At 45.4% G+C, this 13,616-nt stretch overlaps 1 protein-coding gene across 1 annotated transcript in view; it reads left to right on the forward strand.

Moving 5' to 3' along the window:
• The window catches only part of LOC119971298 (lon protease homolog 2, peroxisomal-like), a 166,377-nt gene that overhangs the window by 14,481 nt on the left and 138,280 nt on the right, over positions 1–13,616 (forward strand). Inside the window, 1 exon segment of the mRNA XM_038806660.1 lies at positions 4,995–5,220. Coding sequence (XP_038662588.1) covers positions 4,995–5,220 — 226 coding nt within the window.

Raw genomic sequence — 13,616 nt, forward strand, 5'->3', positions numbered from 1 at the left:
GATAGGAGATTTTGTGGGAGCGAGAGAGACTCACGTTTGGTATGTTGCCTCCCAGGTGCAAGGGTACGTGATGTCTCGGATCGTGTTTTCCGGGTCCTTAAGGGGGAGGGGGAGCAGCCCCAAGTCGTAGTCCACATTGGCACTAACGACATAGGTAGGAAAGGGGACAAGGATGTCAGGCAGGCCTTTAGGGAGCTAGGATGGAAGCTCAGAGCTAGAACAAACAGAGTTGTTATCTCTGGGTTGTTGCCCGTGCCACGTGATAGTGAGATGAGGAATAGGGAGAGAGAGCAATTAAACACGTGGCTACAGGGATGGTGCAGGCGGGAGGGATTCAGATTTCTGGATAACTGGGGCTCTTTCTGGGGAAGGTGGGACCTCTATAGACAGGATGGTCTACATCTGAACCTGAGGGGCACCAATATCCTGGGGGGGAGATTTGTTAGTGCTCTTTGGGGGGGTTTAAACTAATTCAGCAGGGGCATGGGAACCTGGATTGTAGTTTTGGGGTACGGGAGATTGAGAGTATAGAGGTCAGGAGCACAGATTTGACTTCGCAGGAGGGTGCCAGTGTTCAGGTAGGTGGTTTGAAGTGTGTCTACTTCAATGCCAGGAGTATACGAAATAAGGTTGGGGAACTGGCAGCATGGATTGGTACCTGGGACTTCGATGTTGTGGCCATTTCAGAGACATGGATAGAGCAGGGACAGGAATGGTTGTTGCAGGTTCCGGGGTTTAGGTGTTTTAGTAAGCTCAGAGAAGGGGGCAAAAGAGGGGGAGGTGTGGCGCTGCTAGTCAAGGACAGTATTACGGTGGCGGAAAGGATGCTAGATGGGGACTCTTCTTCCGAGGTAGTATGGGCTGAGGTTAGAAACAGGAAAGGAGAGGTCACCCTGTTGGGAGTTTTCTATAGGCCACCTAATAGTTCTAGGGATGTAGAGGAAAGGATGGCGAAGATGATTCTGGAAAAGAGCGAAAGTAACAGGGTAGTTGTTATGGGAGACTTTAACTTTCCAAATATTGACTGGAAAAGATATAGTTCGAGTACATTAGATGGGTCATTCTTTGTACAATGTGTGCAGGAGGGTTTCCTGACACAATATGTTGACAGGCCAACAAGAGGCGAGGCCACATTGGATTTGGTTTTGGGTAATGAACCAGGCCAGGTGTTAGATCTGGAGGTAGGTGAGCACTTTGGAAACAGTGACCACAATTCGGTGACCTTTACGTTAGTGATGGAAAGGGATAAGTATACCCCGCAGGGCAAGAGTTATAGCTGGGGGAAGGGCAATTATGATGCCATTAGACATGACTTAGGATGTGTTGGTTGGAGAAGTAGGCTGCAAGGGTTGGGCACACTGGATATGTGGAGCTTGTTCAAGGAACAGCTATTGCATGTTCTTGATAAGTACGTACCAGTCAGGCAGGGAGGAAGGGGTCGAGCGAGGGAACCGTGGTTTACCAAAGAAGTGGAATCTCTTGTTAAGAGGAAGAAGGAGGCCTATGTGAAGATGAGGCATGAAGTTTCAGTTGGGGCGCTTGATAGTTACAAGGAAGCGAGGAAGGATCTAAAGAGAGAGCTGAGACGAGCAAGGAGGGGACATGAGAAGTCTTTGGCAGGTAGGATCAAGGAAAACCCAAAAGCTTTCTATAGGTTTGTCAGGAATAAAAGAATGACTAGGGTAAGAGTAGGGCAGTCAAGGACAGTGGTGGGAAGTTGTGTGTGGAGGCTGAGGAGATAAGCGAGATACTAAATGAATACTTTTCGTCAGTATTCACTCAAGAAAAAGATAATATTGTGGAGGAGAATGCTGAGACCCAGGCTATTAGAATAGATGGCATTGAGGTGCGTAGGGAAGAAGTGTTGGCAATTCTGGACAAGGTGAAAATAGATAAGTCCCCGGGGCCGGATGGGATTTATCCTAGGATTCTCTGGGAAGCCAGGGAAGAGATTGCTGAGCCTTTGGCTTTGATTTTTAGGTCATCATTGGCTACAGGAATAGTGCCAGAGGACTGGAGGATAGCAAATGTGGTCCCTTTGTTCAAGAAGGGGAGTAGAGATAACCCCGGTAACTATAGGCCGGTGAGCCTAACGTCTGTGGTGGGTAAAGTCTTGGAGAGGATTATAAAAGATACGATTTATAATCATCTAGATAGGAATAATATGATTAGGGACAGTCAGCATGGTTTTGTGAAGGGTAGGTCATGCCTCACAAACCTTATCGAGTTCTTTGAGAAGGTGACTGAACAGGTAGACGAGGGTAGAGCAGTTGATGTGGTGTATATGGATTTCAGTAAAGCGTTTGATAAGGTTCCCCACGGTCGGCTATTGCAAAAAATACGAAGGCTGGGGATTGAGGGTGATTTAGAGATGTGGATCAGAAATTGGCTAGTTGAAAGAAGACAGAGAGTGGTAGTTGATGGGAAATGTTCAGAATGGAGTTCAGTTACGAGTGGCGTACCACAAGGCTCTGTTCCGGGGCCGTTGCTGTTTGTCATTTTTATAAATGACCTAGAGGAGGGCGCAGAAGGATGGGTGAGTAAATTTGCAGACGACACTAAAGTCGGTGGAGTTGTAGACAGTGCGGAAGGATGTTGCAGGTTACAGAGGGACATAGATAAGCTGCAGAGCTGGGCTGAGAGGTGGCAAATGGAGTTTAATGTGGAGAAGTGTGAGGTGATTCACTTTGGAAAGAATAACAGAAATGTGGAATATTTGGCTAATGGTAAAATTCTTGGCAGTGTGGATGAGCAGAGGGATCTCGGTGTCCATGTACATAAATCCCTGAAAGTTGCCACCCAGGTTGATAGGGTTGTGAAGAAGGCCTATGGTGTGTTGGCTTTTATTGGTAGAGGGATTGAGTTCCGGAGCCATGAGGTCATGTTGCAGTTGTACAAAACTCTAGTACGGCCGCATTTGGAGTATTGCGTACAGTTCTGGTCGCCTCATTATAGGAAGGACGTGGAAGCTTTGGAACGGGTGCAGAGGAGATTTACCAGGATGTTGCCTGGTATGGAGGGAAAATCTTATGAGGAAAGGCTGATGGACTTGAGGTTGTTTTCGTTAGAGAGAAGAAGGTTAAGAGGTGACTTAATAGAGGCATACAAAATGATCAGAGGGTTAGATAGGGTGGACAGCGAGAGCCTTCTCCCGCGGATAGAGGTGGCTAGCACGAGGGGGCATAGCCTTAAATTGAGGGGTAATAGATATAGGACAGAGGTCAGAGGTGGGTTTTTTACGCAAAGAGTGGTGAGGCCGTGGAATGCCCTACCTGCAACAGTAGTGAACTCGCCAACATTGAGGGCATTTAAAAATTTATTGGATAAGCATATGGATGATAAGGGCATAGTGTAGGTTAGATGGCCTTTAGATTTTTTTTCCATGTCGGTGCAACATCGAGGGCCGAAGGGCCTGTACTGCGCTGTATCGTTCTATGTTCTATCTTTGCTAGAAAGGAGATCAACAACATAAAATCAACAAGATCACAAGGGATTAGTAATAAACTGCAGGATGACAATACTACCAATGTTGCTGGAAAAGGCCAAAGCCACGACAGGATCACAAATGATTGTACGAAGCGTTTTCTCCTCCATCACGTCACCGCCTCAACACCCAGGCAATTAGCAACCTAGGCCTCGGCAGGGAGGAGGGGGGGGGGGGGGGGGGATGACTAGACACAACCAGCCACTTCCAACCCCAAATGACGAGCATCAAGAACAGGATAGTATAAGGCCAGTGGTCAGAGTCTCCACCCAACCCCAGGCCTCAAAAACTGGATTCACTGTGCTCCATAGAGTCTGTGCATCCAGCCTCCAAATCAAGTCCGCAACAGCATGGCAGCCTATTTGTATACTCAGATGGGAACTCGCCTCCCACATCTCGCAGGAGAAGAGCTCACGAATGCTCCTTTTCCGGCGTCCATTGCCATCATTGGTCAGGACAGCGCACCATGCAGCAGGATTTCCATGGACCTTCATCAGGTAAATTGCTCTATCAAATAGCAGGATTGTCTATTGAGTTTCCATCATTCTCTCAAGGATACTTCACATTCATCAAAGAGAACACCAAAGACCTGCACCACAGAGCAGTGACCATCACCCAAAACATCATTTACAATGGGAGCCATGATTTAACTCGGCTCCTCATGACCAAACTCCGATCAGGATCATCCAGGGACATAGTGCAAGACATCCCAAAAACAGATACTTATGAAATGTGCACGATGCGCAGAGCTCATGAAAACGCAGCTGCTTCCATGCTTGCATGATGTCCTACACCTTACTTTTAAAAAAAAAAGTGTTTTTTTACTCGTTCATGTGATGCAGGCGTCGCTGCAGCATTTGTTGCCCATCCCTGAGTGCATTTAAGAATCAACCAAATTGCTGAGTCACATGTAGGTCAAGGTGGCAGATTTCCTTCCCCAAAGGACCTTAGTGAACCAGATGGGTTTTTATGACAATGTTTCCATGGTCATTGTTAGACTATTAATTCCAGATTTCTTTATTGAATTCCAATTTTACCATCTGCCATGGTGGGATTTGAACCCTGGTCCCCGAGTATTACCCTGGGTCTCTGGATTACTGGTCCAGTGACAATACCACTGCGCCACTGCCTCCCCTAATATATAACATCACAAATATAGATCACTTAAACCTACCTCTGTTTCCTGATACATTCTTATTTCGGAGAATGTTAAATGTCAATTAAAATCTAAAAACCAAGGCAACAATTTGAATGCCAGTACATCTCCCCATGAAGTTTTGTATCAATCCATATCTCCCGATTGTCATTTTGCTTTCCTTAGATCTCCTATCAGGCTATAAACAGGGACGTTATCCATCTGTGCATATATATTTTTCTTTGTTGTAATTCTCTTATTGCTGCATTTAATTATTTTTGTATCATTCATGTGATAATTTTTTAAAATACAAAAGATAAATTTATACTCTACCTTTCCTTTCATTTTCTGAATGGTTGTTTTTCTTCTTTGTAGGATTGGCACAGCTGGTATTGCTGTACAGATCGTGGGTAGTAATTGGCCAAAGCCACACTATACCCTGTTGATCACAGGCCTCTGTCGATTTCAAATAGTCGAGTTACTGAAGGAGAAACCTTATCCAGTAGCTGAAGTGGAGCAACTTGATCGTCTGGAACAATACACAAATGGTATTGGGGAGCTGAGTGAACTATCGCAGCAGTTCTACAAATATGCAATACAGGTCTGTTAAGTTGATTTGCAACTGCTTTGTTTAAGATGTTTTGCATTTATTCATGTAATTTACATATCATTTACTTGTATAAAGCAGTCTTTAGCTTTATGACAATTGAGCTCCAATGAACGATACTTATGATGTTTGTTAATTGACAGCCTGTTGGTCTTTACCAACTATTCAGTTCCTTTATGTTCTGACTCACAATCTCAGGAAGGGCAATTTGCTTCTCAGATGCTGAAGTATCTTTGAAAGTGTAGGGATTATTGTATCATGGGAAATCAGGCAGTTTACTGAAGTAAGATCTCACAAACTTTAATGTGATAAAAGCCCCAGCTTGGGCGGCACGGGTAGCACAATGGTTAGCTATGTTGCTTCACAACGCCAGGGTCCCAGGTTCGATTCCTGCTCAGGTCACGGTCTGTGCAGAATTCTCCCTGTGTCTGTGTGGGTTTCCTCCAGGTGCTCCAGTTTCTCCCACAGACCCCGAAAGACGTGCTTGTTAGGTGAATTGGGCATTCTGAATACTCCCTCTCTGTACCCGAACAGCATGGCGACTAGAGGCTTTTCACAGTAAATTCATTGCAGTGTTAATGCAAACCTACTTGTGACAATAAAGATTATTAAAGATTATTAAAGCTAACTGACTGGAAATTGGTGGGTTAGATGCATGTTTTACAAAAAGTTACCACTTTAGTCTTTTGAGTAACTATTGGATGGGTTATCTAATGGTTCTGTGATCCGTTTTCCAGATGAATATTCAGGAAGTGAGAAAACATGTGAGCCAGTAGTTTTACCACAAATCTTTCACTGATAAACAAACAGTGCATTTGAGAGAACTTGGAGAGTGAAACAAATTTATTCATGCAATTTCCATATCATTTTCTTCTACAAAGCAGTTTTCAACTTTATGACAATTGAGCTACGATGAATGGTACTTATTCTGTTTGTTAATTGACATCCTGTTGGTCTTTACCAACTATTCTGTTCCTTTATATTCTGCCTTTCACACTCAGGAAGGACAATTTGCTTCTCAGATGCAAAAGTACTTTTGAAAGTGTAGGGATTATTGTATCATAGGAAATCAGGCAAGTTCAGTGAAATAAGATCTCACAAACTTCAACGTGATAAAAGCCCCAGCTTAAAACTAACAGATTCAGTGGAAATTGGTAGTTGGATGCATGTTTTACAAAAAGTTACCACTTGAGTTCTTTGAGTATCCACTGGATGGATTATTTAATGGTTGTGATCCGTTTCCCAGATGAATATTCAGGAACCAATAAAACATGACAGCCAGTCATTTTACCACAAACCTTTCACTGATAAACGAACACTGCATTTGAGAGACCTTGGAGAGTGAAACAAATTTATAAAACCACAAATAAGGGGTGACTCCAAATCTCTTGTTCACGGTGTCACGGTCACAAATTGATGGAAAGGAAGCAACATCTGTACCAAGTCGATTCCACTGTTTACAAGTGCACTATTAAACAGGGTATCGCGCCTTGGGTCAGGAACCAATCCCCCATTTATAATAATGTTCCTATCGGAAAATGTTTGACTTCCAAAGTTTAAATTTAGAACAAGGTTTTCGGGAACCAATTGTGTCTTAAATCTGAAGATTGCCTGTATCAGTCTTAGTTTAATTAAACAAGAAGGTTGCCTACAACATCGCAATGTAGCAGAATGCATACTGTAATCATCACGGTAAATCTTAGCTGTATGAGAAGATTTAAATACAGAGTGAGTTAGATGTAGAACAAAACTTAACTGCATGTTAACGTATCAATTTTCAGGTAGTTAAAGCAACTTCCATTGGATTTTTCTAAGCGTCAGGACAAGAGATGTTTTAGAATCATAGAATCTTCCAACACAGAAGGAGACCATTCGGCCCATGTTGTCTGCACCAGTTCCCGAAAGAGCTACCTAGCTAGTCTCATTTTCCAGCCCTATTTGCGTAGCCCTCTAATTTCATCTCTTTCAAATATATACCCAGCTTTCTTTTGAAACCTCCTGTGGAATATGCTTCCACCACTCTCCCAGGCAGCATATTTCAGATCCCAACAACACTCTGAGTAAAGCTGTTTCTCCTCATCTCACTCTTATCTCTTTTGCTGACCATCTTGAAATTGTGACCCTTATTCACTGACTTAACAACTAGTGGAAACAGAATATCCCTCTTTACCCTGTCAAAATTGTTCATAATTTTTAACACCTCAGCCCTGAGGCGAACAAGCCCAATTTCTCCCATCTTTCCTTTTATCTAAAATTCCTCATTGCTGGTATCATTCTAGTAAATCTCATCTGCACTCTCTCTTGGGCTTTAATATCCTTCCTTAAATAAGGTGCCCAGAACTGAACACAATATTCCAAATAAGGTCTGACCAATGATTTGTAAAGGTGTAGCATCACTTCCTTGATTTATACTCTAAGCTTCTATTTATAGGGATCCTATAAGCCGCCTTAACAACTGTTTCAACTTGCCTGGCCACCTTCAGAGAATTATGCACTTGAACCTTAAAGTCCCTCTGCTCTTGTGCTCCCCTCAAAAGTTGTACCATTGAGCCTGTATTGTCTCTCCATGTTTCTTCTACCAACTTGTCAGGGTCCCTCTGAAGTCACTTGGCGTCATCCTCACAATTTATTATTCGCTCTAGCTTAGTATCATCTGCAAATTTAGAGATTTTGCCCTCAATGCCCATCTCTAAATCATTTAGATAAATCAAAAAAAGCAAGTGTCCCAACACTGAGCCCTGGGGAATACTACTTTCAACTCGTCTCCAGTCTTAGCCAACGTCTCATACTTGCTGCCAAGGACCCATCAATACCAAACGTTTCTATTTTGCTCACCAACCTACCATGTGGCACCGTATCAAATGCTTTATGAAAGTCCAAATATTTTTTAAAATAAATTTAGAGTACTCAATTAATTTTTTTCCAATTAAGGGGCAATTTAGCGTGGCCAATCCACCTACCCTGCACATATTTGGGTTGTGGGGGCGAAACCCACGCAAACACGGGGAGAATGGAATGTGCAAACTTCAAAAGGGCAGTGACCCAGAGCCAGAATTGAACCTGGGACCTCGGCGCCGTGACCACTGCGCCACTGTGCTGCCCTCTGAAACTCCAAATATACAACATTCAGAGCTCTACCCTCATCTACTGCCTGGTGTCACCTCATCAAAGGACTCAATTAAATTTGTCAAACAATACCTGCCCTTGACAAAGCCATGTTGACTATAGTATTGTAACTTACTTTTCACTAAGTGCATTTATCTTATCCCGTATTATGGCCTGTATCAATTTTCCCATTATTAATGTTAAATTGACAGGCCTATAGGTTCCTGCATTATACTCTGTCCCTTTCTTAACCAATGGCATCACATTTGCAATCCTCCAGTCTCCTGGGATTAATCTGTGTTCTGTCAATGGCTCCACAATTTGCTCCCTCTCCTCTCTCAGCTTTCTTAGGATGCATCCCAACCGGGCCTGGCAACTTCTCTACCAGGAGTGCTTGCCAGCCTTTTCAGTATCTCTTCTTTAGCTATCACTGTACTGCTCAGTTGCTCAACTCCAACTTGGTCATTTTCTCCATTTTCTATTTTGGTGAATACAGAAGCAATGTGCTCACTCAGTACCTCTGCCAGTACCCTCTGCTTCAGTGAGTATCTTGCCCTGCTTGTCCCTAATGGGCTCCACTCTATTCCTCGCTAATCTTTTACTATTAAGATGTGTGAGGAGCAATTTACTATTTGTTTTAGTGCAGCCTGCCATCTTTTCCTTTTGTTTCCTTTTAGCCTTTCTTACTTCAACCTTCGCCTCACTCTTGCATTTGAGATACTCTTCTTAATTTCTCTTACTATTATTATTCCGGCATGCATTTCTTCCTTATTTTCTCCTCAATTACCTTGGTGAACTAGGGTACTGTAGCTTTGGATACTCCGTATTTATTTCTTATGTGTATGCACCGTATTCATCTCTCCTTTGGAAGTCTCCCATTAGGGCAACAAACTCCGGTTCAATTCTGGCCTTGGGTGACTGTCCGTATGTAGTTTGCACTTTCTCCCCGTGTTTGCGTGGGTTTCCTCCGGTTGCTGCGGTTTCCTCCCACAATCCAAAGATATACAGGTTAGGTGAATCGGATGTGCTAAATTGTCCCTTCGTGTCCAAAGATGTGCAGGTTTAGTGGGGTTAAGGTGATAAGGCGGGGAAGTGGGCCGAGGTAGTGTGCTCTTTCAGAGGGTCGGTATAGACTACATTGGTCGAATGATCTCCTGCACTGCAGGGACTCTATGGATTCTATGATTCTACTGTTTTATCTACAAAAATGCATTCCAATCAACTTTTAGATCCCTAAAATTTGCTCTTCTCCATTCTGAAATCAAATTCGTGACTGATTTTTATCCTTTTCCAACTTAATATTGAACCTTTATTTTATTATGATCGCTGGTTCCCAGCTGTTCCCCCACTCTGTCATTCCCAACCTGGCCTGCCTCATTTCCGGGTACCAGATCCAGCACAGATTCCTCCCTTGTAGGACTGGAAATGTATTGTTCCAGAAAGTTCTCCGACACACACTGCAGGAATTTCCACTCTTCCGTACCCTACACTAAAACCTTCTCCCAGTCTACCTTAGGGTAATTGAAATTACCACTATCACAACCCTTTGTGCAGATTTCCATAAGCTGCCTACAAAAGCTCTCTTCTACTTGCTCCCCACTATTTGGAAGTTGATAATAAATACCCAACAAGGTAACCACTCCCTTCCTGTTACTCACCTCCAACCATATATACTCTAATTCGGGAACTGCATCTCGTTCAAGGACTATGATTCCATCTTTGACCAAGAATGCTACACCTCCTCCGTTTCCTTATAACTTGGGATGTTAAGTATTCAGTGCTGTCCTGTTGGAGCCGCGTTTCTATCAATGCTACTATGTCATATTTTCTTCTTGAGCAATTTCTGGTTCCAGTTTCCCAATTTTGTACACTATACTCCAGCATTTAGACATTTTCAATTTAACCCTGCCCTCCTCTCTTTCTTACCCTTTGAGAGGCAACCATTTCTTTGTTCACTGTCAATACTCAAGCCGTCCCCCACTTCCTTTTCCTGATTCCTCATCACTCTTTGTCCTCACTGGTTGTTCTAAAACTAGGCCCATTAGCCAACCCACCCCCTTCCCTCATTTTGATACTAATATTTTATTTACAAGTATGTAGCGAGGCATCTGATTCGCCTGCCCCAGGGATCATCTGAACACTGCATTTAAATGGCTCTGCAGAACTTGCTCTCATTCAAACTACGATGATGGCAGCCAGGAAGCCTGCTCCATCATTCATGGAGGAGCCTTCCCCATATGCTGGATGCTGTGGAGGAGATATGGGCAACAATATACCTTCGGGCTGGCAGGAGACTCTTCAGCAAGATAACAAACCCCACCTGAGAGATGGTCGCAGCACTGGTCAGTGCCAGCAGTCTGCACAACAGGGCGGGAGTGTAGTGTCGCAAGAAGATGAACAACCTACTCTATTCTGCCAGGATAAGTGCTACCCATATCATCTCTGCACTCCACCTTGCCGGCACCAGTCTGAATGTCACCTGGATCCTATATGCTGCCACCTAACAGGGACCCAGCATCTGATCTCTAACAAACCTTGCCACTCCTGTTCAGAACTCCTCCCTGCTTACATGCAGGCCCACACATGCCAGTATCAGAGACATCTGACCCACCAGGTGGCCAGCTCACATTACCCCGATTTGTGTTTGTGCACAAGCAGCTTTCTCACAACCTCTGTGAGCAAAAGAAGAAGGACGGTGGGATGCCCAAGCTGAAGATCCTGACTCCCTTTTGAGAAGACAGAGCCCTGGAGCTCGCAGGGGAGGAGCGGGCCTGTCCTGAGAATGTGGTGACCTGCGAGAGAGAAATTATCAGCCACTACATGTTCATCCAGATGACCAATCTTAAGTGAATTCTGCGTGTCCCAGACCACTGACCTTCCCGCCATATACTAATACGATTTCCCTTTCCATTTTCAGGAACAACACCCGATCAGCTTGGCCCGTCCACAGAAATGTCCCATCGCCCACCCTTGATCTTGGAGGAGATATCTGAAGTGGACAGTGAGGAAGCTTCATGGCTATCACTTGCACTGTCCACCAGCTCAGAGACACACTCCTAGGTGGGCAAGCTTAGCAGGCAGGCTACTGGGTCGGTATCTGGTGAGCACTGCACTGCTTCTGATACACATAAGGTGGAGGCAGGAACGCCCAGTGATTGGACAGTATGAGGTCTGCTGGATTCCAGCACACAACTGTGCCCCAACCAGTTACCATGCCTCTGGACATGATTGTCCCATAGCCGCTTGAGATGCAAAGGCAAAGCCTGGAATATCAGGAGGGGGTGTCAGCGACAGTCCAGCGACTGCAAGGCCGAATGGCAGAGTCTTAAAGCCTTTTGTCGGAGGAGATGGTGCCGGAAATGCGTGGCACCCAGGCCAATACTGCAAGGGTGGCATCTGCAGTGCAAAGCCTGGGTCTTAGCAGCCATGACGAGATTTGTGCCCATGGCTAACAGGCCCACTAAATTGCACTCCATATATTTCCTAAAAGATTTTCTCTTTTCTTTAATCTTCCTGAGTATAGAATTTGTCTCTCCACGGCTTTCTCCAAAAAATTGGGGGGATTTCAGACAGTGGCCATGTGCTAGAGCACCAACCAATGCATTAAATAGTGGTTTCACTTACTCTTTTGTAATGGCAGAAAGCACTTGGCATAGGTGAAGAGGGTCAGGAGTTGTCAATCATAACGAGTGTTAATAAACATTGTTGTTAGGATCAATATAGGTTACTTGAGATACTTCAAACGTGAAAGGAAGGGACTTCTGGAGGTGACCATGCAGTGAGTGGTTGCACATTTGGTGGCTCCCGCTCGTGGTTGATTTTTTTGAACCTTTTCCCCGGCTAACAGCGGAGCTGAGTGATGGTATAAGGTGCAGGGGAGGTGGAAGAATACAGTATCCCATCGGTTTATGGATTCATGGACCAGAAGTGGTCGAAAAAGGAGGGAACAACTGTTGAAAGCTAGTGTGGAGCCTGCGACACAGGAAAATATGGTGGAGGGTCAGGGTCCGAGCCTGCTGGCCCAGTGGTCGACAGAGCAGTCAGTGACCTTTCTTCATGAGAGGTTTGCCCAGCAGAGGAAGGAGAACTTGGAGCACCTGGCCAGGGTGGTGGATCCTACAAAGGCGGAGATCGACCGCATCGAAATGAGGTGGAGGCCCAGAGCCAGGCGATTCGGAAGGTGGCGGAGGCGGTGGGAGAGCATGAGGAACAGCTCGTCTCGATGACTGTGGAAATGGGGTTGATTAAATATGAACAGAAGAGACTGCAGGATAAAGTGGAGGACCTGGAGAATAGGTTGCGCAGGCAGAATTTAAGGATCGCACTGCCGGAGGGCAGTGAGGGAGTGGATGCATATGTGGCATGAGTGTTCGAGAAGGTGCTGGGTAAAGGAGCGTTCTTTTTGGCCCTTGGGAGGTGGACCGGGCGCACAGGGCACTTATGATGAAGCTGCAGAGAAACGAGCAGCCGAGGGCGATGGTGGTGCGATTGCACCGGTTCCTGGATAAGGAACCGATTCTGAGGTGGGCCAGGCAGTCAAGGCCTTGTACATGGGAAGGCAGCAAGCTGTGTGTCACCTGGGTGCAGAGCTGGCCAAAAGGAGGGCGAGCTTCAACAAGGTGAAGTTGGCCCGCTTTAAGAAGGCGGTGAAGTTCGGTATGTTGGACCCAGCACATCTGTGGGTAACGTACGAAGGCCAGGAACTCTACTTTGGATCGCCAGAAGAGGCGTTGGAAGAGAAAATGGACTGGCAGGAGAATGAGGTTATTGAACTCTGGAGGGAGTGTTTATATTTTGTATTTTGGTTTTCTTCTGGTTTGTATGGACCCCTTTTGCACTATCGTTGGGGCTGTTGCTCAGTTCTGTTTTGGGTTTGTTGATGGGGGATGTTGGTTTGTTTTTTCTTCTTTGTGTTTGTTGGGGATTGTAAAGTTTGCACCGGGAGGATTGTTGAGCAGGAGGAAAATTGATGGAGGGAAGTGTGCTTGGCGCCACGGACGGGATCTACCAGGCTAGCTGGGCGGGCTAACTCACGAAAGCGCTGTGGGGGACGAGCAGGTGGTAAGTGTGTTGATGGGGGTTGGGACTGTTATTTTGTTATGGGGTTGCGGGGAAGGGAGCGGCTCAGAAGTCTGCTGACAGGGGAGGGACTGACGACAGGTAACAGGGAGAGGGTTGATGACGTTGGGCGCCCGAGGGTGGGCCTGAAGAAGTGCGGGTCGCGGGCTGGGGGCTGGCCTAGGAAGGGCTATGGTTGATCGTCAGGGGGGAAGGGGATGCGGTGG

The sequence above is a fragment of the Scyliorhinus canicula genome, chromosome 9 (genome assembly GCF_902713615.1).
Source record: "Scyliorhinus canicula chromosome 9, sScyCan1.1, whole genome shotgun sequence".
Taxonomy (NCBI): domain Eukaryota; kingdom Metazoa; phylum Chordata; class Chondrichthyes; order Carcharhiniformes; family Scyliorhinidae; genus Scyliorhinus; species Scyliorhinus canicula.